Source organism: Sus scrofa, chromosome 15 (genome assembly GCF_000003025.6).
Source record: "Sus scrofa isolate TJ Tabasco breed Duroc chromosome 15, Sscrofa11.1, whole genome shotgun sequence".
NCBI classification, from domain to species: domain Eukaryota; kingdom Metazoa; phylum Chordata; class Mammalia; order Artiodactyla; family Suidae; genus Sus; species Sus scrofa.
Genome location: NC_010457.5, coordinates 43,942,540 through 43,967,234, shown reverse-complemented (window position 1 = coordinate 43,967,234; position 24,695 = coordinate 43,942,540). Strand labels below are relative to the sequence as shown.

General features: G+C 39.0%; 1 protein-coding gene across 17 annotated transcripts in view; it reads right to left on the bottom strand.

The window, feature by feature from the left end:
* The window catches only part of TENM3 (teneurin transmembrane protein 3), a 2,583,558-nt gene that overhangs the window by 434,513 nt on the left and 2,124,350 nt on the right, over window positions 1-24,695 (bottom strand). For all 17 annotated transcript variants that reach the window (XM_021076354.1, XM_021076353.1, XM_021076364.1 and 14 more), the window contains one exon: window positions 12,339-12,645. In XM_021076354.1, the coding sequence (XP_020932013.1) occupies window positions 12,339-12,570 (232 nt within the window). In that variant the 5' untranslated portion in view covers window positions 12,571-12,645. The remainder of the gene's footprint in view (window positions 1-12,338; window positions 12,646-24,695) is intronic.

Below are 24,695 nucleotides of genomic sequence, written 5' to 3'. Positions count from 1 at the left end.
CTTAGCGGAATGTTTTGGGGGCCCTTCCACACTGTTGCTTTATTAGTGGTTCATCTTTGGTATTTCCAACGTGGGTTCTATTGCATGAATATACTACAGTTTGTTACATCCATTCACTTGGTGATTAAGGTTTGGGTCTATTATGAATAAAGCTGCTATGAAGATAGTTTCGTGTGTGTGTGTGTGTGTGTGTGTGTGTGAATACTTAGGATATGAATTGCTGGGTCAGGGGAAGTTATTTCAAACTTTACGTAAGAAATTGCCAACAGGTTCTAAACAAAGACTGCCATTTGACATTTTACACTTTCATCCTCAATGGATGTATGAGAGTTAATTTGTTCTACATTGTCACCAATATTTGGGGCTGTGGATCTTCAATTCTAGCCATTCTTAGTGGATGAGTGGTAGATTTCACTGTAGTTTTAATTTTCAGTTCCCTGGTGGCTAATGCTATTGAACGCTTTTTCATGCGCTCATTAGATATTTGTGTCTTTTCTGTGTAGTTTCCTGTTTAAGAGTTTTACCCATTTAAGAACTGCAATGTTTATTTTTTTAGTTATTGATTTATAGGAGCTCTTTATATATTCCGGCTACCAGTCCTTGTTATATATATGACATATGTATGTATATATGTGTATTATGTGTGTATATGACATATATATGTACATATATGTAACTTTCAGACTGCAGCTTGCCTTTTCATTTTCTTAATAATATCTTCTGATAAGCAAAAGTTTTAATTTTGATGAAGTCCAATTTATCATATTTTCTTTTATACTTTGTCTTTTCATGACCTCTCTAAGCTATGTATGTTTACTCCAGGGTTGCAAGCATGTTGAAGAATATAAGCATACTGTTATACTGTGATTTACTTAGAAGGTTTTGGTTTATTCATGGAAATTAGAAAGGTGAAAGAGAAGAGTAGAAATGATAGGATCTGATTCTATTTATTTATGGCTCAGAACTTAGTAGTTGAATGAGTGGCCATTTTAACAAGTCTAGGTCTCAATCTTCCTTATCTATAAAATGGACAGAGAGGATCTCAGAGATCTCTCAATTATAAGTTTACATAGAAGCAGAAAGAAGCAACACAGCAGATCATGAATCAAGGCTGAGAGCAACAGCATGAAGACTTCAAAGAGAAGAGAAAAGAAGAGAATAGACCTTGATAAAAGTATGTGTCAAAAGGGTTAAAATTTCCCTTAGCACCAGGGACTTTTGGTTTACCTTCATCCCTCACCTAAATCAAAAACACTGTGTCATGCTCCCACCATGCCTGAAACTCATTCTGAATTGAAAACCAGTAGGAAAGTGTGGACATTACCAAGCCATACCTACCTCTTCTGGAAAGGTACTCTTCATCTCCACTCACTAAAGTGTAGAATGTGCCGTGCATCCAAGAACTGGATTACTTTTGCCTTTGAACTCTGATGATTTAAAACTAGAAGGTTTTCCCTTATAGTCCTACTCTCCAAATACAATTTCCACTAATATTTTACTGCCTTTTCTTTTCTTTCTCCCCCCTTCCTTCCTCCTTCTTTCTTTCTTATAATTCTGTGAATGTATTTTGTTGTATTTATTTCACATACTTTTTTAAAAGAGTTTTTGATTCAAGTTTTGTGTAATGAAATTCACAAGTTGGTCTTTTTTTTTTTTTTTTTTTTTTTTTTTGGCTTCTACCTGAGCCAAAACGTCACAATTGTACAAAAAGTCTTTGCTTAGGAATCATTGTGTTTAGAAGTTGATAATAGATCTGTTTACATTTTTCCATACAGCCTGGAGGAAGACAAGATGGAATATGCAAGTGTATTAAGACATCTGGATGTGAAGAAGTAAGTGGATGCCTTCTAGTGCATAACTTCCATGGACAAGGCTGTCTCCTTGAAAAAAAATGTATTCAGCATGGCAACCAGGAACACCTGTCACTACAGTTGTCTCTCCCATTCCTTTTCTGCTTACCAAGCCAGGAGGAATTTCCTTAGCAAATCATTGGTAGTCATCTGGTTCAAGAATGCTCAATGAGGGAAGCCAGAACAGGAGCTGAGCAGGGGGAATACAGGAGCTGGGCTGAGCTACTGCCCTTCTCAGAATAACAGGAAACTGACAACCTTTTCAAATGTTAGATAACCACCTGAATTTGCTCTTCTGTGAATTGTCTGTCCATGCCATTTCCCATGGGGTTGTTTGTCTTTCTGTTTTCAATTTGGAAATGTCACTATTAGTTTATTATACACACACACACACAAACACACACACACACACACTACGTATATACATATATAATATATATAAAACTTTTATCTGTCACATGGATTGTAAACATATTTCCCAACATAAAATTCTGTTTATGGTATTTTTGCTATTATTTATATTTCAGATAAAAGGTTTTAAATTAAATAGTCACATAAGGCTCTTCTTTCGGGTTTTCTATTTCTAATAGAATGGTCTCTGCTTTCTTGGGATGTACATATAGTCCCTGGGGCAGGCTGTGGAGATTCACAACCATTTTTTTCCTTGCTGTTATAAAAGCTGGAAAGCAAAAATAGTAAATGTTCCCTGTTCTCATGCAGTTAAGCGTAGCCAAGTATAACAGTTTCGAAAAAAGAGATGTAGGAAGACGTCTCTGGTGAGTAAAAGAAATAGTCCAATGGAGAGGAGACCTTCTCACCCTTGCTTTTACTCTATTTCAACCAGGGATAGGAAAATGCAGCAAACATCAGGGATCTGTGGGACAGAGGCCACATGCTAAGGATGGCCCAGCAAAAAAAAAAAAAAAAAAAAGAAAGACAGATGGTACCTGAGTCCTTGATGGCATCCTTGAACCCTAGATGGTCTACCTCTGGACTATTTGTTTTGTAAAAAAATAAATATGTTAGTGTTTATTGTTTTGAGAGCTTTTTGCTACTCATGGATCAAGTCATTCCTGCTTTATTCAGTCTCTCAAATTAACTTCTAGAATCCTTATTGCTTTATTTTTTACATTTGTCTTTAATCCATCTTAATTTATTTTTGAATATGCTGAAAGATATGGGTCCAATTTTATATGCTTCCAGATGGATAACCAGTTGTGCCAGCACCATTTATCAAATCCCACTGAATAGAAAAACCGTTTTTTGTTTTATGCTAAATTTCCCTATATACTAGGATCTATTTCTGAAATTTTAGTTTATTCCCTAAATAAGTTCTGATCAACTTGTCCTTAGTTATGCCAATATCATATAGATGTGATTAAAGGGCTTCCTAGTATTTTTAAAAAATACATGGTAAGGATATCTTATCCTCACTTTAAAACTGTTTTTGGCTATTTTTGACATATATCCTTCTACACGAATTTTAAGATCACTTTCTCCAATTAAAAATAAACCTTGACTTCTTTAATTTATTTGGGTAGAATTGGTATTTTTATGACATCAGTCTTCCCAGATGAAAATATTGACAGTCTTTCCCTGTCTTCAGATCTTGTCTTGTGTCTTACAATAATATTTACAGATCCCTTCATATTAGGCTCTGTAACACTCTGGCAAAATTTAGTCCAAAGAATTTGTCTGCCATTGTGTTGTGTGAATTTGTGTTTGTGGACATTGTGATTACATTTTTTTTTTGACTTCCAAATTTAGCCAATTGCTATTTAGCAAGTACCTTGCCATTGTAATAGAATTTGTTTTGACTTCCAAATTTAGCCAACTGTTTAATGAGTACTTAGAAATGATATATAATACATATTAGGCATTATTCTAAGAAGTTTACACATATTAACTCATTTCATTCTCAACAAACTATAGAATATAAACTAAAGCACAATCTAGATGGAAGAAAACTAAAGCACAGAGAAATTAAGCAATTTGTTTAAGCAAGTTATTTTGCCAAAACTAGGTGGGTAACTTGTCACTTAACTATTGAATGACAGATGTGGGTCAGAAACACATATTTGGATCCAGAATCTATACTCTTAACTATTACACCACATACACTCCCAGTGATGTCTATATAGCAATATTGAACTCATCCAAGTACCAATTTGCTTCAAATGTTTATTTCACATCATGTCTGTATGTATAAAATCAGCCATATAGTTAATGAAAATGCTAATTTTTTTTTTTTTTTTTAATGGCCACACTCATGGCATATGGAAGTTCCTGGGCCAGGGACTGAATCTCAGCCACAGCTGTGACCTACACCACAACTGCAGCAAAGCCAGATCCTTTAACACACTGTTCCGGGGTGGGATCAAACCTGATCGTTCTGCAGCGATCAAAACAGAACAGACCCGAGCAGTTGTGCCACAGCAGGAATGCCTGAAAGTGCTAATTTCAATATTTACTAAAACATATATCCATTGTTTCATTACTTCTCTTATTATAATTGTTAAAATGTCTAAGACAATTTTGCATAGTAATTGTGAGGATAGGTGAGCCTTTCTTGTGTTACTTAAAGTGAAATGGTCTTACTCTTTAGAACACTCTTTAATTTTTTTTTGATTGATCATCTTACATACTACTAACATATTTAAGTGTTTCTTCTTGTTTAGTGAGTTTTATTTTAATAAGGAATGGTTTCTAAATTTTATCCCAAACCTTTTCATCATCTACTGATAAGATCATGCTTTTCTACATTGATTTATTAACGTAATTATGTTAATAGATTTCCTAACATTGAAAAATCCTTGCATAATCAAGGATTAGTAACCACTTGGTTATTAATCTGGTCTAGATTATTATCCTTTTTATACATTGCAAGATTCTTATATACAAATAGTTATTAAAATTTTTACATATATATTAAGAAGCAATTTTGGTCTAGATAGCTTCTTTTTTGTACTATGTTATTAATTAAATTTTACTGTTAAGGTTATGCCAGTATAAATTCACAGGGTGAATTTGTGCTTACCATCCTTTTCTTTCTTCCTTCCTTCCTTTCTTTCTCTCTCTCTTTCCTTCTTCCTTTCTTTCTTTTTTTTGGTGTTGAATAGCTTTGAACTTTGGACTTAGTTGTACTTTGAAGGTTATATAAAATTCAGCAGGAACCTGTTTATTTTTTTTAAATGGTGCCCCCTTTCAACCACCTTTCTAATCTATTCTGAGATAACTGATTCTGACAAGTGTTCTACATGTTTTGAAATAATCTGGGGTTCATTATATTTTACTAAAAAAATAAAGTTCTCTAGATTTAAAAATTTGATTGGAGAAGTTCCTTTTAGTTGTTCCAATGTCTTTAGTACCTCTCTTTATTTTTATTCTCATTATTCTTTAATAAGGACCATCAGGTGATTTCTGATTTCTTAGTCTTTTTCAAGCATCTACTTTTTGTTTGTTTTAAATTTCAGTTTATCACAATTATCTACCTTTTCCTATTTTCCTTTGCTTCCTTTTTTCTGATATTTTACTCATTTCTTAAGAATTCCTTTTTGTTGGTCTTTTTAGTTTTGTTTCTGAAGAAGGTAAACCAAAATATCCCACAAAAACTGTAATTTAACAACCTTTTTTCGCTAAAAGCTTCTGATTTATAAATTTAGCTACTATATTGTTTAATGTATGTAATTTCAGAGCATTCACCCTTCTGTCTTTTATCATTTGCTTAGCAGTCCTCTTTATCCTGTTTAGTGTTTTAAATTGTAAATTTCACATTTCCTAATAGTAATACTACCCTTCCTACTTTTTGTTCGTATTTACCTGATATCTCTTTATAGCCATCTCTTTATTCTCAAGGACTTTTTACTATTTTAAGTCTGCTTCTTATAAATACCAGCAACATTTATAAATCAACTGAGTAGTTTCTGTTCATGTCCAAATTCAGTGCATTTCCATTTCATGTACAATATTTTATATGGTAGAGTTCACTTTTTCCATCTTATTTATGGATATTCATGATTTTACTTGTTCCCTCTTTTTCCTTGATCATACTGCTATTCATTCCCCTTTCCCTCCATTAATTAGGAAGGTCTCTCTTCTTTTTTTCATTTATTTTTAAGTCTTTTAAAAAATTAAAGTATAGTTGATTTAGAATGTTTCTTCAATTTCTGTTGTACAGCAGAGTGATCCAGTCACACCCAGTTCCCTGTGTTGTACAGTAGGGCCCCACCATCCATCCATTCCAGATGTGAACAGCTTTCTTCATTTCGCTAATGATTACCTTCCTTTTCCTGACATTCATATTCAAATACATATTTGTCCTTATTACATGAACACAAGATAGCAATTATTCCCTCCACTAAAGCTCAATTCCATCACTGTTTCCTCCCTCCCTCCTCAGATGGGATTTCTGGAACACTCATCATTTCCCTACCACTTTCTTCCAACTACTGCATTTTGCTAAGATAGGGAAGGGGTTTTATGTCCCTTTGTAAGGTCCCCTCTGTGGTGGGTCCTGCACGTTTCCACTTGCTCTGTCTTCAGTCTTCATCATGTGGGGTTTGATCACACATATACTGTATAGTAGATGGTTCACTATCTTTTCCTTTCCTTCCCCCTGTAGTGATTCTGCTTCATGAATACTTCCCCAGATGGTACACAGTGGTGACACAGTCTCTGAATCTCTGCATGTCCCTACATATCTTCTATTTATTCTGAGAGATGAATGGTGGTGCCTTCTCTGCACATAGAACCCCTGCGTTGTAGTTTCTCCCTCTTGGTAGAAGTCATTCTATTATCTTCTAGTTTTCATTTTTTGAAGATGAGAAATTCATTAGTCTTATTTTGTTTCTTTTGTTAAGTTACAAGAGGAGTAACTTCTTTTTTTCTCTCTAAAACCCTGAAAAATATCTTTATCCATAAAGTTAAAGAATTTCTCTAGGATGAGTTTAGGTGTGTGTGTGTGTGTGTGTGTGTGTGTGTGTGTGTGTGTTTCTTAATTTTATCAGGAACTTTGTCTTCTGAACCATTTTTTTCTATTTGGTCTTTCAAAACCTTGCACTTGGATTTCAATAATGACCACCCTCTCTTCTACAACTAATCTACTATATTTTTTTGGTTTGTAAATTATGCACACACCCCCCCCCAAGCATTTGGTTGTTATTGTTGGTTTTGTTGTTGTTACTTTTTTTTAACTTAGATTTCAGAAAGTGCTCTTTACCATATTTCTTTATTTTAGTTCCAGTTTTCCTTTCTCCACTCTATTGCTCATTTGCATTTGGAGCTTCCTGATCCTCTGTGTGTATCTTAAACCACCTCCTACATGCTGGGCGCCTTTCAGCTTGCTACTGCTTTCCTGTTATTCCTTGAAAGCAGTGGCAAGTCCTGTTAGCCTCTAGGGACAAGCTTTTCTGCTCCCATGGCTGCCATGCTCACACTACTAGAGCAGATAAAATCTGTGTGTTTAGGTTCTCCCAGCTCCTGAGGGGCCAAGGAAACCAGCTGCTCCTGAAAGACGACATTCAGCCAGTAAGGAGTTTGGGAGAGGCAGGTTAGCCCCTCTGGCCCCACGAAACCAAGGCATTCTCTCCCATCCTCAGACTAGGACTTGACCATCTTTCAGGTTCTCATCTGGCTCAACAAGGAAAGTATCTGCATCAGCTTTGTCCCAGGACCCTAATAGGGCTCTAGACCTCATTTGTACCCTTATCATCACTGCTCAGCTCAGGGCCAGTAAGGAGTTGCCTGGGAGATGAGTGGATGAAGCATCATTCAAGCCACCTTTATGCCAGAATCCTGGATACATAGTCACAGGAAAACTCAGACTGCTCCTCTACTGCCCCTGAGTTTCATGAAAGAGGGTTACAATTGGTAAGGGGAAGGCCCGGTGTCTGGAATCTTGCATAAAAGATGAACTGGGACTTGGGCTGCAGCCCACTAGGGAGATACAGCAGGAAGCACTTGGGCTCGTGGGATCCACTGCCCCACAGTGTCTACTTGAGCTGGCCTTGGACCTGAAGTGCCGGGAGGTGAGAAGTCATGTCTGCAGGAGCTGGGGGCTGCCAGGCACTGTTGCTGCTGCTCGGCAGGAAGAGAAGGCCAATCCCAAAGTACTGGTAAGGGAGTCTCTGGGGCTGGAAACAAGCAGTCAGGGAAGATGCTGGGGAGCCAGGCTCAGTGTCAGTCTTTGTCACTCTGCCCTACTCCTTCCCTTCCCCACACAGCAAGTGTTTTATCTACTTTGATTTCAGGCATGTACAAGCACAGACAGAGTGCTATACGCTTTTCAAATTTGAAAAGATAACCCTCCTCCCCACTGACATTCTTTTTTTTTTTTTTTTTTTTTGTCGTTTTGCTGTTGTTGTTGTTGTTGCTATTTCTTGGGCCGCTCCGGCGGCATATGGAGGCTAGGGGTTCCCAGCCTAGGGGTTGAATCGGAGCTGTAGCCACCGGCCTACGCCAGAGCCACAGCAACGCGGGATCCGAGCCGCGTCTGCAACCTACACCACAGCTCACGGCAATGCCAGATCGTTAACCCACTGAGCAAGGGGCAGGGACCGAACCCGCAACCTCATGGTTCCTAGTCGGATTCGTTAACCACTGCACCACGACAGGAACTCCTGACATTCTATAAATGAAGAATAAGTAGTAGTCTTCTCATTTTACAGTTCTGAAATTCACAACCTCAACACCAATTACTGACTAAAGGGTAAACATGCTGGGTTAAGACTCTCTCGAAGGTAGGTTTTCGTTTTTGTTTTTTTTTCAGGCTTGTGGTTTGGTGGAACAAAAGTGTTCCCATTTCCAGACATCACTTCATTTCAAAAGTCACCCTCCTGGCCAACATTCCTTGCTGGAGTCGACAAGCTTTCTCGTTTGGTCAAGAACATTACGGGCCATGTACATAGTGCCGAGAAGAGAAGATCTTTTATTTTATCACTCCTTTAAAACTGTGGGATGATCTTATGCAGCTGTTTCATAAGAAATGTGTCTCAGGACCTGATGGGATTAAATTCCCTTCAAAGATGAATCAAAGAAAATAGTATCTAAGCATGCCAAACAAGCCATTATTACTCTAACCCCCCACACCTACAGAGAAAGCTCCACAGCTGCTAAAAGGACAACTCTTTCCATCACCCAATAAACCACATGGAGAAATTTAAAAGGAGAGAGAGAGGCCTGTGTGAGATGCAGTCAAATCACACATTACTCTGTAAAGGGAATCAGCCTCAGCTTTACAGTATCTAAATATAACATGTAATTAACAATAGTCATTTGCCACTCAGTAGAGCCATAAAAACTGATGAAAATCAAGTTTGAAAATAGGCCATAAAATTGGTTGATAAAAATAAAAACATTGTCTCCCCACCCATGGTTGACTAAAAACATGGTATTTCTAGATTTGAGTTCTCTGTGTAATTGTAAGAATGGGGGCGGGGGGGAGGGTACCTCCATTGATCCCTCCTCCAGCCAGAGCCCCATTTTCCCCATGTTGTTCAAAGAAGACAGGGCTGTAGGATGGACAGGTTGTTGTAAAACTCCGTGGACAAGCTCAATTAGCATGATTCTTTGGCATCGTTTCAACGTTCTTTGGCTACTCTTAATATTTTTCATCTTTCATTTTTATTATGTGTGTGATGTCAGGAGCTGTGGCAGGAAACACATTTTGTCAATTAAATAATTAATCCCACAGCATAATAGTCAGGGAGGAAAAATTGACATTTGTCAGGTTCGAAGAAAACGAAAGCCTAGGAGGATTTTTCATGACGCTCGCTCGGGAAGCACATAATCTGATAGCAGACCTTCCTTTCCCCTTTCTCGTCTCATCCACCTTCCCCACATCAAACCCCAGGAAAGAAAAGGCCTTGCCAATGCTGCCCTGTCCCCCATCCTCATCCACCTGAACCCCAAATCACCTCAATTTTATTCCCTCAATAGGTCTCCAGGCTCTTCATTTCTCTCAATTCGAACCATCAAAATTGACTAAAATTGACTCCCATCAATCAAAGGGCAATGATGACCTTGAAGTGCCTGTTTTCTGCTTTGGCAACTGCACAGAGGTCAGAAGACTGAGGGCCGGAGGCAGACAGGCCTGGGTTCACGTGCCAGTGCAGCCCCCTTGGGCCCTGGGATCTCAAGCCTCCAAGCCTTGAGTGTCTCAACCTGCAGAAGGAGGACACTCCTGGAATCCACTCCCAAGGTGGCTTAAATGATGCCGCATGTACCTGCGCAGCAACTGAGCAGAGGGCTGTAAGGAATCAGCGCCCACTAGCTATAAATAGCAGCGCATTCCATTTATGTTTTTAATACTGTCTGATTTATGAACGTGTCAAGTGAATTGCAGCACCATCCTGCACTGCACTTTTGCTTTTCCTTTCACTTCTGCTCTTAAACCTCTTCTCACTACTCCATGCAGCTTCTCCTGACAAGAGGCCTCTGTCGGCTGCCTTGCTCTCCCTGTTTCCTCTGTTCTTTTCATCCTCAGGTCCTTGGCTGGCAGGGAGCTAGTAATAGGACTGTCTGTCCCAGTGCTCCCACAGATGGTATCGCCATGTCATCAACCACAGTCTGCACTGGATTAATGCTGCCTAGGAGGTGACAATTTCAGCTCGCTATTTTTACCCTCTTTGAGCATCCTCCTCTCTGCCAAAACAGAATGCTTGCTTGGGGTAGAGATGAGCTTCCTCCGTGCATCATCCCCCATATACTGTTTTTTATGTTTTTTGTGTTTTTTTTCCCTCTAATAGTATTCCACGATGTATTTTCCCCCATAGAACACTACACCGTTATTTTTGTTAAAAACTGCAATACTCCACACCAGGTTCAGATCACATGCATTTCTACAGTAACTGCTATTTTTTAAAATTTTGTTTTGTCTCTTTTGTCTTTTCAGGGCTGCACCCACAGCATATGGAGGTTCCAGGCTAGGGGTTAAATCGGAGCTGTAGTGTCCGGCCTACACCACAGCTCGTGGCAATGCCAGATCCTTAACCCACTGAGCGAGGCCAGGGATCGAACCTGCATCCTCATGGATCCTAGCCGGATTTGTTAACTACTGAGTCATGATGGGAACTCCCTGCTATTTTTTAAATTGGTGAAAAATGTACCCTGATAATCTATGTCGGCTGTGTAGGCAACAGAAAAGGAAAAACTGGGTTTAGAATGATTGTCCATTATACAATGAACCCAAGTCCTTTAATTTAACAAAGAGGACATATCTCAAGTGTGGGTTCTGTAGCCTCCCTTAAAAACTGGATTAAAAATGTTAAGCTTGTTTGTCCTCTTTCATATCATTTGATACCAGTGATTAGTAAGGCATGCTTTAGTGGGGAAAGAAAAAAAAATCTCTCTTTGGCCAATTAAATGAGTCTTCTGGACGTAAACTGACTTAGGTGAGTGAACGCTATTTCAATCTAGTTAGGATGGCTTACAATGTAGAGAAGAAAAGAACGATGGAAAAATTTCAAACTTTTGATTGATTTACTGCATTCTTAGTTTTTCCTAAATGTGTTCCTGTTCTGTAGTAAGCTGTTACTCACACTTTCCGTAAGGTGACTGGAAAAGAATGAATATATTATTTAGTTTGAAAGTTTATTTTTCCTTGTTTCCTGATGAAATTAGCCAAGGGATACTAGGTTCTAGGTCAATGGACTGTGCAATACAGATGTAAGCTGATCTTACTTTTATTAGCAGTGCTCTCGCCCACGTCTCAAGACCGTGGGAGAAGAAACAAATGTGCCTGTGTATGCCTAATTTCTTTAGAAGCTACTATCTTTAAAGCATAGTAGTCAGGAGTTTTGGGATTGGGACACAAAGTTACAGAAGTCATTACTCCACTGGCGGAATATGCAGGCAGAAAACAGAGTGTAAAAATGTACAACAAATACATGTGAATGACAAGACTATAATGGATTATATTATGGGAAGCTAGAATCTTTTAAGGTCTAACCTTAATGCCCCAAGTTGCCTTGGAGAGAGAAAATGGAACCCTTCCGAAGCAGGCTTTTCTATTGATAGACAGACACAGCCAGCTGTGCTGGATGGATGAGGACATGATCGGGAGGAAGAAATCCTACTTTCCTCTGACGGAAAGAGGAGTTTCCTCACCGACAGTTCCTGTACTCCTTACCGCCAGTTCGAAGTATAAAAACAGTGTCTGTGAGCACCTTCCTGAGCCCGGAAGGGAGCCCCGGAGACCTCAGTGTCAAGTTCATGCGCCTACACTGTGGCCACATGCAGAATCGCGACTTTCTAGATGTGGATGATTCTCTACATGTGAGGTTACCCGCATCTGAGCTCGAGGCGCCCCTGGGCGCCTTTCTACCGCTCATATGGACTACTCCAGGATCATTCAATAGCTCCAAATCGGAATCAGAGGTTAGGACATCAATCAAAGAAAATAATCACGTGGCCTCAAAGGGGGAAAAAAAAATGACACCTGCCAGTTAGCACCAGCTGACCACGCCTTGTTTTACTAGAACAACGACCTACCTTGTCGGCTGTACTCATCCGCTTCTCTGTGGACCAAATCCTTCACTCGGTTTCCATAAAGCAGCCGTGAGGAATCGTGATCGAAAGCTTTCAGGGTTTCGCTGGAGCTGTAAGACTTCTGTGTCGGTACCCTACACTCCTCATTGTCCGCGGAGGAATTGGTGTACCGCCGTTCCTTCTCCCGCCTGCTCTTGGTCAGGGAGCAGTAAGGCCTACGTTCTTTCACATCCATACTTCATTCCTTCCGCGTGCACATCGGTCCTGGCTGTGACAAATTAGGCTCGGGGTTCAGTTCTCATTGGCCTGTCTGGGGAGATAAAAGGTTTGCATGATGTCAGCATAACATTCATCTAAAAGCTGCCTACTCACCATCCTTCTCAATCTGGAGAATGGTGCAAAGTACCAGTTCTATTGCCTCTCTAGGAAACTCGCTTTCCACGAGAAAGGATAATGTGTGAAATCAGTGTAAGATGTCCTGCGTTATTTGGACAGGAGGCAGGCTTTCTGGCCAATGAGAGTTATGGCTGCTTGTTCAAGTTCCTAGAGCTGCGTTTTCACATTCAAACAAACAACAGAAAAATTAAACTCAGGCTCAAATCTGGATACAGAATCCAGCCAAAAATTGGCCTTGATATGTTTCCTATATTTTCCACCATGGAAACATTTTCTCTTGCTGCATTTTCTCCATTCACAAATAAATTTCTTTTCTTTTTCTTACAAAAACATATACCACTTTTTGCTTTTTTTATTTTATTTTTCTTTTTTGGCCACACCCATGGCATGCAGAAGTTCCTGGGCCAGGGATTGAACCAGCAGTGACCCAATCTTTTAATTTCTTTTTAAAGAGCAAGAGTAAATTGGGAGCTTCTTAGAAGTGACACTTTTTCAAATGCCCATTTTATTATTTTTTATAAAACCTTTTCCTTAGGAGGGCATAATTATCACGTGTTAAGGACTTAAATGTCTTGAAAAAGCTGATCCTTCTCGACCACTCTTCTCCTTCTAAAGCATTTTCCTCTCTAGAAAATGAATTTAATCAGTATGATCTTATTATGTAAGGCAATTCAAGTGGCTGATGCGATAGGGCTAGTTTCCAGTAAGTGCCAGAAGCAAGAGTAAGTTAGAGGGACCAGAGCCCATTGTGTTTCTCTGCCCAGCAACTCTCTTTTTCCTGAACTGGCTCAACTGACAGGGCTCAAAGTGGGTAGAAGAGACTCTGCTGCTAAATATACAGTTGCCCAGGGCTGATCCACATTTCAAGTGGTCTTCTCTTTTGCCTTTATTCTTGCTCATTTTGTCTTTCAATCTGCTGGTCCCTGAAGGCCTTGTCTGCAGCCCTCAGCATTTCCCCTGCCCTACTCCTTTCCTAAACTCACTTGTGCCTTGAGTGACTCCATCATCAACTCGAAACAAATGACTCCTGGTGGCCCTGGTCTTCTCTTTGGTTCCATGTCCTCAGGATTGGACTTCTACACAGCTATTTTCTTGCCCATGAAATCCCCCTCCCTCTCAATTCATCCTTCGATCTCAGGGTCCAGATCATACTCTGCCCTTTAATGTGCTTCCAACATGGGGTCTCCTTGCCAACTCTGATGCACCCATGGGCCTTCAGCTCACATCTACACTGTCACCAAGTCTTTTTGTTTGTTTGTCTCTTCTTCTTCTTCTTCTTCTTTTTTTTTTTTTTTTTGGTCTTTTTAGGACCGCACCTGTGCATGTGTTATTTGCCGGGCTGAGTTGAGTTGGAGCTGCAGCTACTGGCCAACACCACAGCCACAGTAATGAGGGATCGGAGTTGTGTCTGCAACCTACACCACAGCTCATGGCAACACTGGATCCCTTACCCACTGAGCAAGGCCAGGGATGGAACCTGTGTCTTCATGGATACTTAGTCGGGTTCATTACTGCTGAGCCACAACAGGAACCAGTTTTGTTTTTTTCTTGATTACATTTTTAAAATTAAATTTTATTGGAGGATAGCTGATTTAAATGTTGTGTTAGTTTCAGGTGTACAGCAAAATGAATCAGTTGTACATATATGTATATCCATTCTTTTTCAGATTCTTTTCTCATCTAGGTTATTGCACAGTATTGGGTAAATTTCTCTGTGCTCTCAGTAGGTCCTTGCTACTTGTCTACTTTATATATAGTAGTGTGTACATGGTGTTTGTTTTTTGCTTTTTAGGGCCACACCCACGGCATATGGAAGTTCCCAGGCTACGGGTCCAATCAGAGCTACAGCTGCTGGCCTACGCCATGGCCACAGGAACGCCAGATCCGAGCCCCACGTCTTCGACCTACACCATAGCTCATGGAAACGCCGGATCCTTAACCCAATGAGTGAGGCCAGGGATCGAACCTGCAACCTCATGGTTCCTAGTCAGATTCGTTCCTGCTGTGCCATGACAGGAACTCCATAGCAGTGTGTACATGTTAATCCCAACCTCCTAGTTTATCCCTCACCCCCACTCCCACCACATTTCCCCTTTGGTGAACACAAGTCTTGATTATTTCTGAGCAAAATGACAGTTCCTAATGCTTTTCACTTTTAATTCTTGCCTTCCAACCAAGAGTGAGGAGAGCAGGGGAACGCTGAGCTGAAATGACCCCAGAGTTCCAGAGCCTATGCTTGGAAAAGTTGGCTGCCCCTTCTGCTACCTCTTCAACCAAACAAAATCCTCCCCTTCCCATATTGATGGGCACCTCCCATGGGGTTCCACATGTCTCTGCTATGCATGGAGCTGGGCTGTTAAAAGTAGTCACTAAATGTTTTCTTGGCTGTTGAAATGGATCTTGGCTTCACTATCCTTTTCTTCTTTTTGATGAATCTGATTTCTTTTTAAATTAATTTTTCACTGACCCCTTCTGATTCATTAGTCCATTTTTTCTCTTTACAAATTCTTCCAATAGCTTTTAGTAGAGATTGGATTTCCCTTAATGTAGCTTTCTTCAATTTAGGGCAATGCACAATTTTAAAGTTAGGTGACAGGGACTATTTTTGTACAATAGGATTAAAACAACATACCAATTCACTCTTGTTATTCCAACAAACAAAAGTTACTTTAGGAAAATATTTATTGAATATTTATTTATTAATATGCTGGGCACTAAATCAAACAATGTTCCTGCCCTCAGGAAATACATGTTTAGTGAGGGAAACGGGTAACATACAGAGTGAAAAAATATGCCTGAGTTCAAGGAAAATTTTGTTTCCAAAATAATCTTGCTCTCTTTGGAGGAAAGGTTATACAGATTCTCATAACAAACTGATCATCAAAAAGCTTTTCATTGACCAGAAAAGTATTGTAATTTAAGCATTTTTAGTAATAAGAGTTTTGGCATTTGAAATCATTATAAAGTATCCATTTCTTGCCCTCAGTTGGCATATTTTAAAAAATAAGTGTTGGAGTTCCTGTCATAGCACAGTGGAAATGAATCCGACTAGGAACCATGAGGTTTCAGGTTCGATCCCTGGCCTTGCTCAGTGGGTCAAGGATCCAGCATTGCCATGAGCTGTGGTGTAGGTTGTAGATGCCACTCGGATCTGGCCCTGCTGTGGCTCTGGCATAGGCCGGCAGCAACAGCTCCGATTAGACCCCTAGCCTGGGAACCTCCACATGCCTAGGGTGTGGCCCTAAAAAGACAAAAAAAAAAAAAAAAAAAAAAAAAAAGAGAAGAAGAAGAAAAGAAAAGATTTGCCAAAGTCTAAGTTAGACCATACATATTTCCATTTTGTATTTTTCTTTGTCCCTTTGGATCTTTGAATGTAAAAAGTATTTTATTTTCGATAGAGTGATACAATATTACATGATACATTTTTTTCAGTCTTGCAAATCAGATAAGCAATAGCTCTTTAACATAATAACATGAACATATATCATCACTAGCAAAGATGTATTCTTGTGGCTAATGTTACCAATGTTTATATGTCAATTCCAATGAAATGTTAATTAATAATTAAAAGATAATTTTAGGTATTTGTGAGTTTTAGAGAACACCTCTAGCATCAAATATCTGACTTTATTTGTGAAGCAATCCTAAAGTGCTGTGAAAAATTGAGATAGAGTATTCAAATATATAATCAAAGACAAAGACAAGTGTATTGAGCCTAGAGATACCAAACAATAAAAAGTCCTTTGCTTCTGTCCTTCCAGTTTTCCACATGGTTCAAACCCTTCAAGGATTTAATTTACACTGTAACATTTGCAACTACTGCTATGCTTCTGATGGAAGTCATTGAGTTCAGTATGACTTCAAAAGGCAGTGTTCTGCATTATCTCATACACTCAGAGCTGAAGATGAGAAGGTTAAAAAAACGCAGCTGCTTAAGTGGCGCTAAATTGTTGAAGCACTTTGATGGTGGTTGCACAGTCCTACAGGAAGAAGAAGGTCACCAAGTGCACATTCTGCATAAAGCAGTTAAGGAACAGGGCCACTGCTGCATCAGTGGGCAGGGCCTTTGAAAAGGAAGGAAAACTATTAGAGAGAAAGGTGACTGAAAACTTTTGGTTGAACTGATTACTACAGCAAGTATATGAGGACATCAAGCTGATCTGGTTACTTCCCATTAGCTCCCTGAAAAACCACTTGGTTCCTACCCAGAGCATTTCTCTGGAAAGCACAGCTGGCCTTAAGGCAAATTCCATTATTTGGTTATTTGTTTTTGTTTTTTTTTCTCAATAGCTTGCAAAGTATTTGACTGATTAAATGAGCAGGCAGGTAGTCTTGCCTTAGGGACACTAGGCAAGGGATCAGGTCCTCTGTTTCAGATATATTATTTAAACAGGCTGTAAAACATGGCCTGAGAACTCAAAGACATGATCACATTGTTTCACAACATGTTTCTAATTCCAAAGAAACAGTTTCAAATTGTAACTTTAGGAAGTAATCGGATTTTAATTGGACTTTGTATGTTTTTAAAACCCTTGATGGCAGTGATTAAAATCGCTCAGGTCTATGACAAACATCCATAAAAACATCTATACGCTACCATTCCAGCAACTGAAATAAAAACAAGTGTCTAAACCCAAAGGATTAAGTGACCTCGTGGTCAAACTCACAATTTCCTTGTTATTTATTTTCTGTGAGGATTACAAATTCCTGAATGGGAGTTCCTGTCGTGGCGCAGCGGAAACAAATCTGACTAGGAACCATGAGGTTGTAGGTTTGATCCCTGGCCTCGCTCAGTGGGTTAAGGACCTGGCATTGCCATGAGCTGTGGTGTAGGTTGCAGACTCGGCTTGGATCTGGCGTTGGTGTGGCTGTGGTGTAGGCTGGCTCTGATTTGATCCCTAGCCTGGGAACCTCCATATGTCGAGGGTGCAGCCCTAAAAAGACAAAAAGGCAAAACAAACAAAATTCCTGAATGTTACCTTGCATATCTTCTGCATAGATGTTCCCCTGACTTTATAATAGTTTGGAAAAGCTCAATGAAAAGAATAAACAACCTTCAGAGAAACATTAATTTACTCCAAAATAGTTCAAAGATCTAAATTATTTGAACAAGAAAATTTTGCCTTTTGTTATTCACAATTCATATTTTCCCTAGTAAGTTAGTGTTTATGATTTATTACCAATTATGTTAATCAAACAGTAAATACAAGTTTGCAACCACAAGAACTTTAACATGTTTCCTTTATTGAAAAGCTAGATTACTGCCAATTGAACTCAAGATGAAATCAATTGCTATTGTTCATTTTAGAGGAAATTTTGTTTCCTGAGACAAATTTATAAATCAAAGAAGTGAAATAATTAAGTACAAAAATAAAATCATATTATGGTGACTTTTTTTAGATAATGCTAAATTCAAGCATAACTAAAATTGTGCTCACAGTTTCAAATAGAAGAATGCAAGTGAATTTAACTATCATGTTTGATACACCAAATTAAAACACAAAGAAAACTGTGAAAAGAAATATAGGGAAAGAAGAGTGTACCGTAAGTATAAAAAGTGATGCTTGTTGAGAAGATACAGGTACAGAGAAAAATAAATACAGCAAATAATTAGTGATTGAGAAAATTAAAAATGGTTGCTTTCTTTAAATACGATAGGAAATCAAGAACACATTTGATAGCAATAATTAATAAGTCAACTTCTGCTTCCAGCCAAGATGGAGTAATGGGAACAGGATTTACCCTCCTATCTAAAATCATAACAACAACAAACATGTAACCAAGTTTTCAAGATTTTGACATGAAGAAACCGAAGGACAGTGCACCTTGAGAAAGGGAAACAAACAAGATGAGCCCCTGACTGCCCTTGCTCACTGTCTTGAGAGTTTTCAGGCTGTTGCACAGGGAAGAGGAACCCAGGAAGAGCCCAGCTGACTTCCTAAGCTAAAGAGACAGGGCTGAAAGTCTGGTGGAACAGGTGATAAGCCTCTGCAGGACAAAGTGTTGGAAAAAAGAGAGCTGCACGGAGCAAGAATTCTGCAGGTCAGCAAAGGGTCCTTCTTGAGAATTCAACAGAATACTGACCAGTACCTGTGCATGAGGAGAGTAACAGAGGCCAGAGAAAGAATGATTTGAAAGGATTATAGCTGAGTTTCTCAACACTGGCATTACTGACATTTTAGATGCAAAAACTTTTTGTTGGGGGCTATCCTATAGTAGGATGTTTAGCAGCATTCCTAGACTCTATCCACAAGATACCAGTAGCATCCCTAGTAATGACAATAAAAAATGTCCTGAGACATTACCAAATGTCTCCCTGGGGCAACACTTCCCCTCTAAAGGACCAATGAATTGCAGGGAACAGTATCCAGAGTTCAAACAGAGCCAAGAATTAGTGTATAGTTTTCCAGCCAGACTGGAAAAGTATCATAATTTATTAGGCAATGTACTCAAAATGGTCTTGCCTCAATTGTGGGGAATAATTAGCACTAGACTAAACATGGTTCTGGTCTCAATAAAAAAATCATAAAAGCAAGACCAGAAAGGATAAAAGTGTTTCCAAGTAGCTTAACCGTCCCATAACAAAGCTTGAGAATATTATAGAAACAGAAAAGTAACCAGCACAATAAAATTCACAGTGTCTGTCATCTGATCAAAGAGTGCCTGGCATGCAAAGCAACAGGAAAATAATGAGAAAAGTCAAGCAATTGAAGCTGATCCAGAATTGACATGGATATTAGCATTAATAGATAAGGACATGATACACTTATAGCTGTATCCCATATGCTTAAAAAATTAAATGGAGACATGAACTACATAAAAAGAACAAAAGCAAACTTCTAGAGATGACCGTATCTTAGATGGAACATACACTGAATAAGATGGTTGGCAGATTAGGCAATGCAGAAGAAAAGGTTAATGAGCTTAAAGATATAGTAATGGGAACTATATAAAATGAAGCACAGAGAAAGAAAATAAATAAATAAATACATCATTGGTGAGGTGTAGGACTACTTCAAGAGGCCAATACAGATGTAACTGGAGAAGAAGAGAGGAGGCAACAGAAAAATTTTGAAGAAATAACAATCAAAGTACTCTCAAGTTTGATAAATGATAATGACACAATATCCCAGAGGCTCAACAAACCCTGGGTACAAGAAATATAAAGAAAATCATACCAAGGCATTTGATTATGATCAAAATTGTTCAAAAGCAATAGTAAGGAATAAGTCTTAAAGCAGACCCAAGAAAAAGTTTCATTAAATTGTTTCTCATTGGAAATAATGTAAGCAAGAATAAAGAAAACTATCACCATAGAGTCCTATACCCAATGAAAATGTCTCTTAAAAGTTAAAGCAGATTAACTACCTTTTCAGACACACAAAGGTTAATCATCAGAGTTCCCACCATGACTCAGTGGTTAACGAATCCGACTGGGAACCGTGAGGTTGCGGGTTCGATCCCTGGCCTTGCTCAGTGGGTTGGGGATCCAGCGTTGCCATGAGTTGTAGTGTAGGTTGCAGACTCGGCTTGGATCTGGCATTGCTGTGGCTGTGGCGAAGGCTGGCGGCTATGGCTCCAATTGGACACCTAGCCTGGGAACCTCTGTGTGCTGCAGGTGCGGCCCTAGAAAAGGCAAAAAGACAAAAAAAAAAAAAAAAAAAAAAAAAAAGGTTAATCATCAATAGACTCTCATTATAAGAAATACAATGGAAGTCCTCTTGGCCAAAGGAAAATACCATAAGATAGAAATATGGATCTATACAAAGGAAGAAGCTCTTGAAAATGGTAACTACATGGTTAAATATATGACACTTTTGTTATTATTTAAATCTCTTTAAAAGATAGATGTCTTTTTAAGCAAAAATATCATAACCAGTATTACAAATTTTACAACATACCTGCAAGTAAAATTTATTGCAATAGTAGCACAAAGGAAGGAGGTAGGGAAACAGAAGTATACTATTGCAAGGTTTTTATATTACATGCTAAGTAGCATAATATCACCTGAAGGTAGACTATTATACTAAAGATGTATACTTTTTGGGGGGCACTCCTATGCTGCATATGGAAGTTCCTGGGCCAGGGATCAAAACTGCACCATAGCTGTGACCGAAGCCACCTCAGTGACAATGCAGGATCCTTAATCTGCTAGCAAGGAACTCCAAGATATATACTTTAGACCACTAAAATAACAAAACTAAGAGTTAGAGCCAATAAGCCAACAAAAGAAATGATGGAATCACAAAAAAGGAAGTATAAAAAATAGTTAAGTAATTCAAAGAAAAAAAAGAAAGAATCAAGGAACATGCAGGGGGAATGGAATACAATAGCAAGATAAGAGACTTAAATTTAACTAAGCAAATAATCACATTAGATGTAAAAGTTCTAAACAGCACAAAATGCTGAGATTTTCATACTGGATTAAAAAAATAAAAACAAGGCCTGATTATATGCTGCTTCCAAGAAACATTCTTAGATATAAAGACACAAACAGATCAAAAGTAAATGGATGGAAAAGGGAAAACTAATCATATCAAAACTGTATTAAATATAAATATAAATGATTTACACACAACAATGAAAAGGCAGAGAAGGTCAGATTAGATGAAAGAGTAAGACAAGACCGCTGGAGGAACACTCAACAGCAATTCAAAAGAATGAAATGGATCTACACGCATTGACATGGAATTGCACACAAGGCAGAGTGATCATTAATTTTTTAAATTCATTCATCATACATGTCAGGCACAGTGAGAGATGCTGGGAATGGAGTGGTGAACAAGACATAGTCTCTACCCTCTTTTAATATGAAAGGGGAGAGAGAGGTTAAACAATGAATCGCACAAACAAATATGCAACTAAAAATGTAACAAACGAGGCCAAAAAGTGCAAGTTGCTGAGAAAGAGAATAGAAGATGGGGTGTGATTGAGATTGAGAGCCAAAAAAAGGACAGATTTTGAATGACGTTTAGGCGGAGAGCCACTAGATAAATAAAATTTAGTCTGGTCACAAGTATGTGTTACAGGGAAGGGGTTGACAGTAGAACACATCAGGCTGAGAGAATTGTTCAAACAGCATGTGGAGGTGGGGGGCGGGGAGGTGGGGAGCTTGGTGGACAAATGCCAGCAGGGCTGGAGCAGAGTGAGTGGGAGGAGAGACATGATATGAGTCCAGTGGAAACTTGGCGCCAGAGGCAGAACTTCAGAGACAGGCTAAACCGTTTCACCCTTATTCCACCAAAAATGGGTGAGCATTGGAAAATATTAAATGTCACGTTAGACATGATCAATTAGACTTAGGGTGGAAAGAGCCCTCTGGCTGAAGTGTGGAGAACAGAGAGGATGGAGGTCTTGCAGAAGTCCAGGCAAGAGAAGGAGAGCTTGGACTAGAGAACCTGAAATGGCATCGGACACTAAGAGAAGTGGACAGACGGACACTGTACAGTAAGAGCTGTGATGGGCTGAACTGAGGGTGAGGAAAAGGACACAGTGGGAATGACCGCCAGGCTGCTGGCTGGAGCAGATGGGTAAAAAGGGACAAATGCTGAGACAGAGGGGACAGAAGACCAGGCGTCAACACTCTCTTCCCAACTCTTGCATTTTTTTCATATTAAACATATATCATTAGGCAGTAATGATAGAAAATACAGATAAGAGCAAAAAACTGTTAAAAATTATTGCCCCTGTAATATTTTAGTTCACTTTTCCAGACTACATGTATGCATGTGTGTGTGAATATATATGCACCATATATAATCTATAATTTAATGCACATGATCTTGCAACGCATTATTACTTGACAACTATGAACAGTTTCATGTGAGTAAAGATACATTTGTCTGTATTTTTTAAATTTTTTTGGCCATGCCTGTGGCATGCGGAAGTTTCCAGGCCAAGGGTCAAACTAGCACCACGGCTGTAACCAGAGCCACAGCAGTGATAATACCAGATCCTTGACCTGCTGAGCCACGTGGGAACTCCTATGTCTTTATTTTTAAAATGATAAATAGGAGTTTATTGTCTTAAAACTCAAAATTATTCTTCATGCTTTATCATAAATAGCAAATACGCAAACTTAGAAAATGAAACAAATAGGAGCACTATACTAAAATAGCTACTGATTAAGTTTGAATACTGGGAAATTTTTAATTGGAAAATATATAGAACAGTGCCTGAGGCTAGAGAAAAGTGGCTTGAGTCTGATCAGATCATTAAAAATTCTTTCAAAATTATTTATATGTAGAAGGAAACAGAAACTGGAAATGAGCAAAAAAGAAAAAAAAATACTGATAATGAGGCTAATTTACCCAGTAAGGAAAAGTGGGAATATAGACTATGATTTAAAAACAAATACAGCAATTCACTTGCATAATTTGAAATTAAAAGTGATTCTGTTTTTTCTAACAAAAATTACGGACAATAGTAATATAATAGGAAAATACATTAATTCAGTTACATGGTTGACGGTTGCAAAGACATGAAAAACTGCAAGGAAAGGCCATAGTCTTCATACTTAGAATCATTTTTGGAAAGCTGCTCTAGAATCCAACACGGCTGAGCCAAATGCAGCTTTCCTACCTTCCAGACCTTTAGGGTACAGTGTAAATACTGTACTCAATTTGTCTGACTGCCTGGCTCAGCCGATATCCATCATATCTATTTAAGCATTTTTATGATGGTTTAAGCCAGAACCCTGAAAATAGAAGCCACCACTTAACTCACTAGAGCTTGAAAATGAGCCAGGCCTTTGAAAATTTTGCCAGTAATGCTATCGGGTTGAGAAGGAAAAGCAAAGGAACAGTAACGTGTCCTGTAGAGATGATGCTATCATGCAGGTGGCCTCAAATATACACCAAGTAAAAAGCAACCAAAAAGACAACTTTGATATCACTGCCGTGTATTGTTCTGATTGAACTGCATCACAGACTGTCATGCCACCTTCAAACATACATGTCCACCTCTGTGGACATGCCAGCCACAGTCAAATGCACAATCAAAACAATAACCTCCACTTATTAAACACTTTTTCATGCTAGGTTGCACACTGCATTACAATTTCTAAGAGCTGCTCCTCAAGTTCTGATATTTGCCAGTTTTACAGGTGAGGAAATATGAGAAATTAATTTAAAAAAATGTCAAGTCAAACAATCAGTGCGTGGCCAGGCTGGGACTCCCACATGGTGTTCTTCCATTTATGGCTTTGACACAGTTGCCAAACTCTAAGGCCTATGGAGCATCAACACCAAATTCAAACCTTTAGCCCTAATAAGAGGAAAATAAGCAAGCCTTCTGAATGGCTTAAACGCAACTACAGCTTGGTCATTTCTCTGGTGGCTCAGCAAGTTAAGGATCTGGCATTGTCACGTCTGTGGCTCTAGTTACTGCTGTTGCACAGGTTCTGTCCCTGGCCTGGGAACTTCCTCATGCCACAGACATGGCCAAAACAAACAAACAAACAAACAAAAAACCACCTCACCAAAAAAAACAAAAAAACAACCCCTCCCCCCAAACTACAGCTTGCTATATCATAAAAGTGACTCAAGGACGGGTATTTCTGATTTGTGACAGCTGGGGATGCTGCAGGCCATTGGAGGAGCTTCTTAAATGATTATACAATTTCCCTAAGTGCTGGACATATCCCTCTCTTGAAGAGTGGTCGTAAAAGCTCCTTGATGAATTATTAATTTCAATCTTGATTATTTATTGAGGGCTTAAAATATGCCAGGTGCTTTACATACATGACCTCACTTAATCCTCAGAGCAACCTTGTGAGGTAAGAATGATAAACTCCATGTTCACACGAGAGAACGAAGGCCCAGAATGTGGAATGGAATCATCCAAGGAGCGATAGTCAGGAAGCTGCCCAGGGGAATGTGAACCCATTTCAGTTAATTCCAAATCTGTCCTCTTCACAGTAGACTCTACTTTCCAACCTTAGAACAAAGAGGGGGTTTGAGCCAT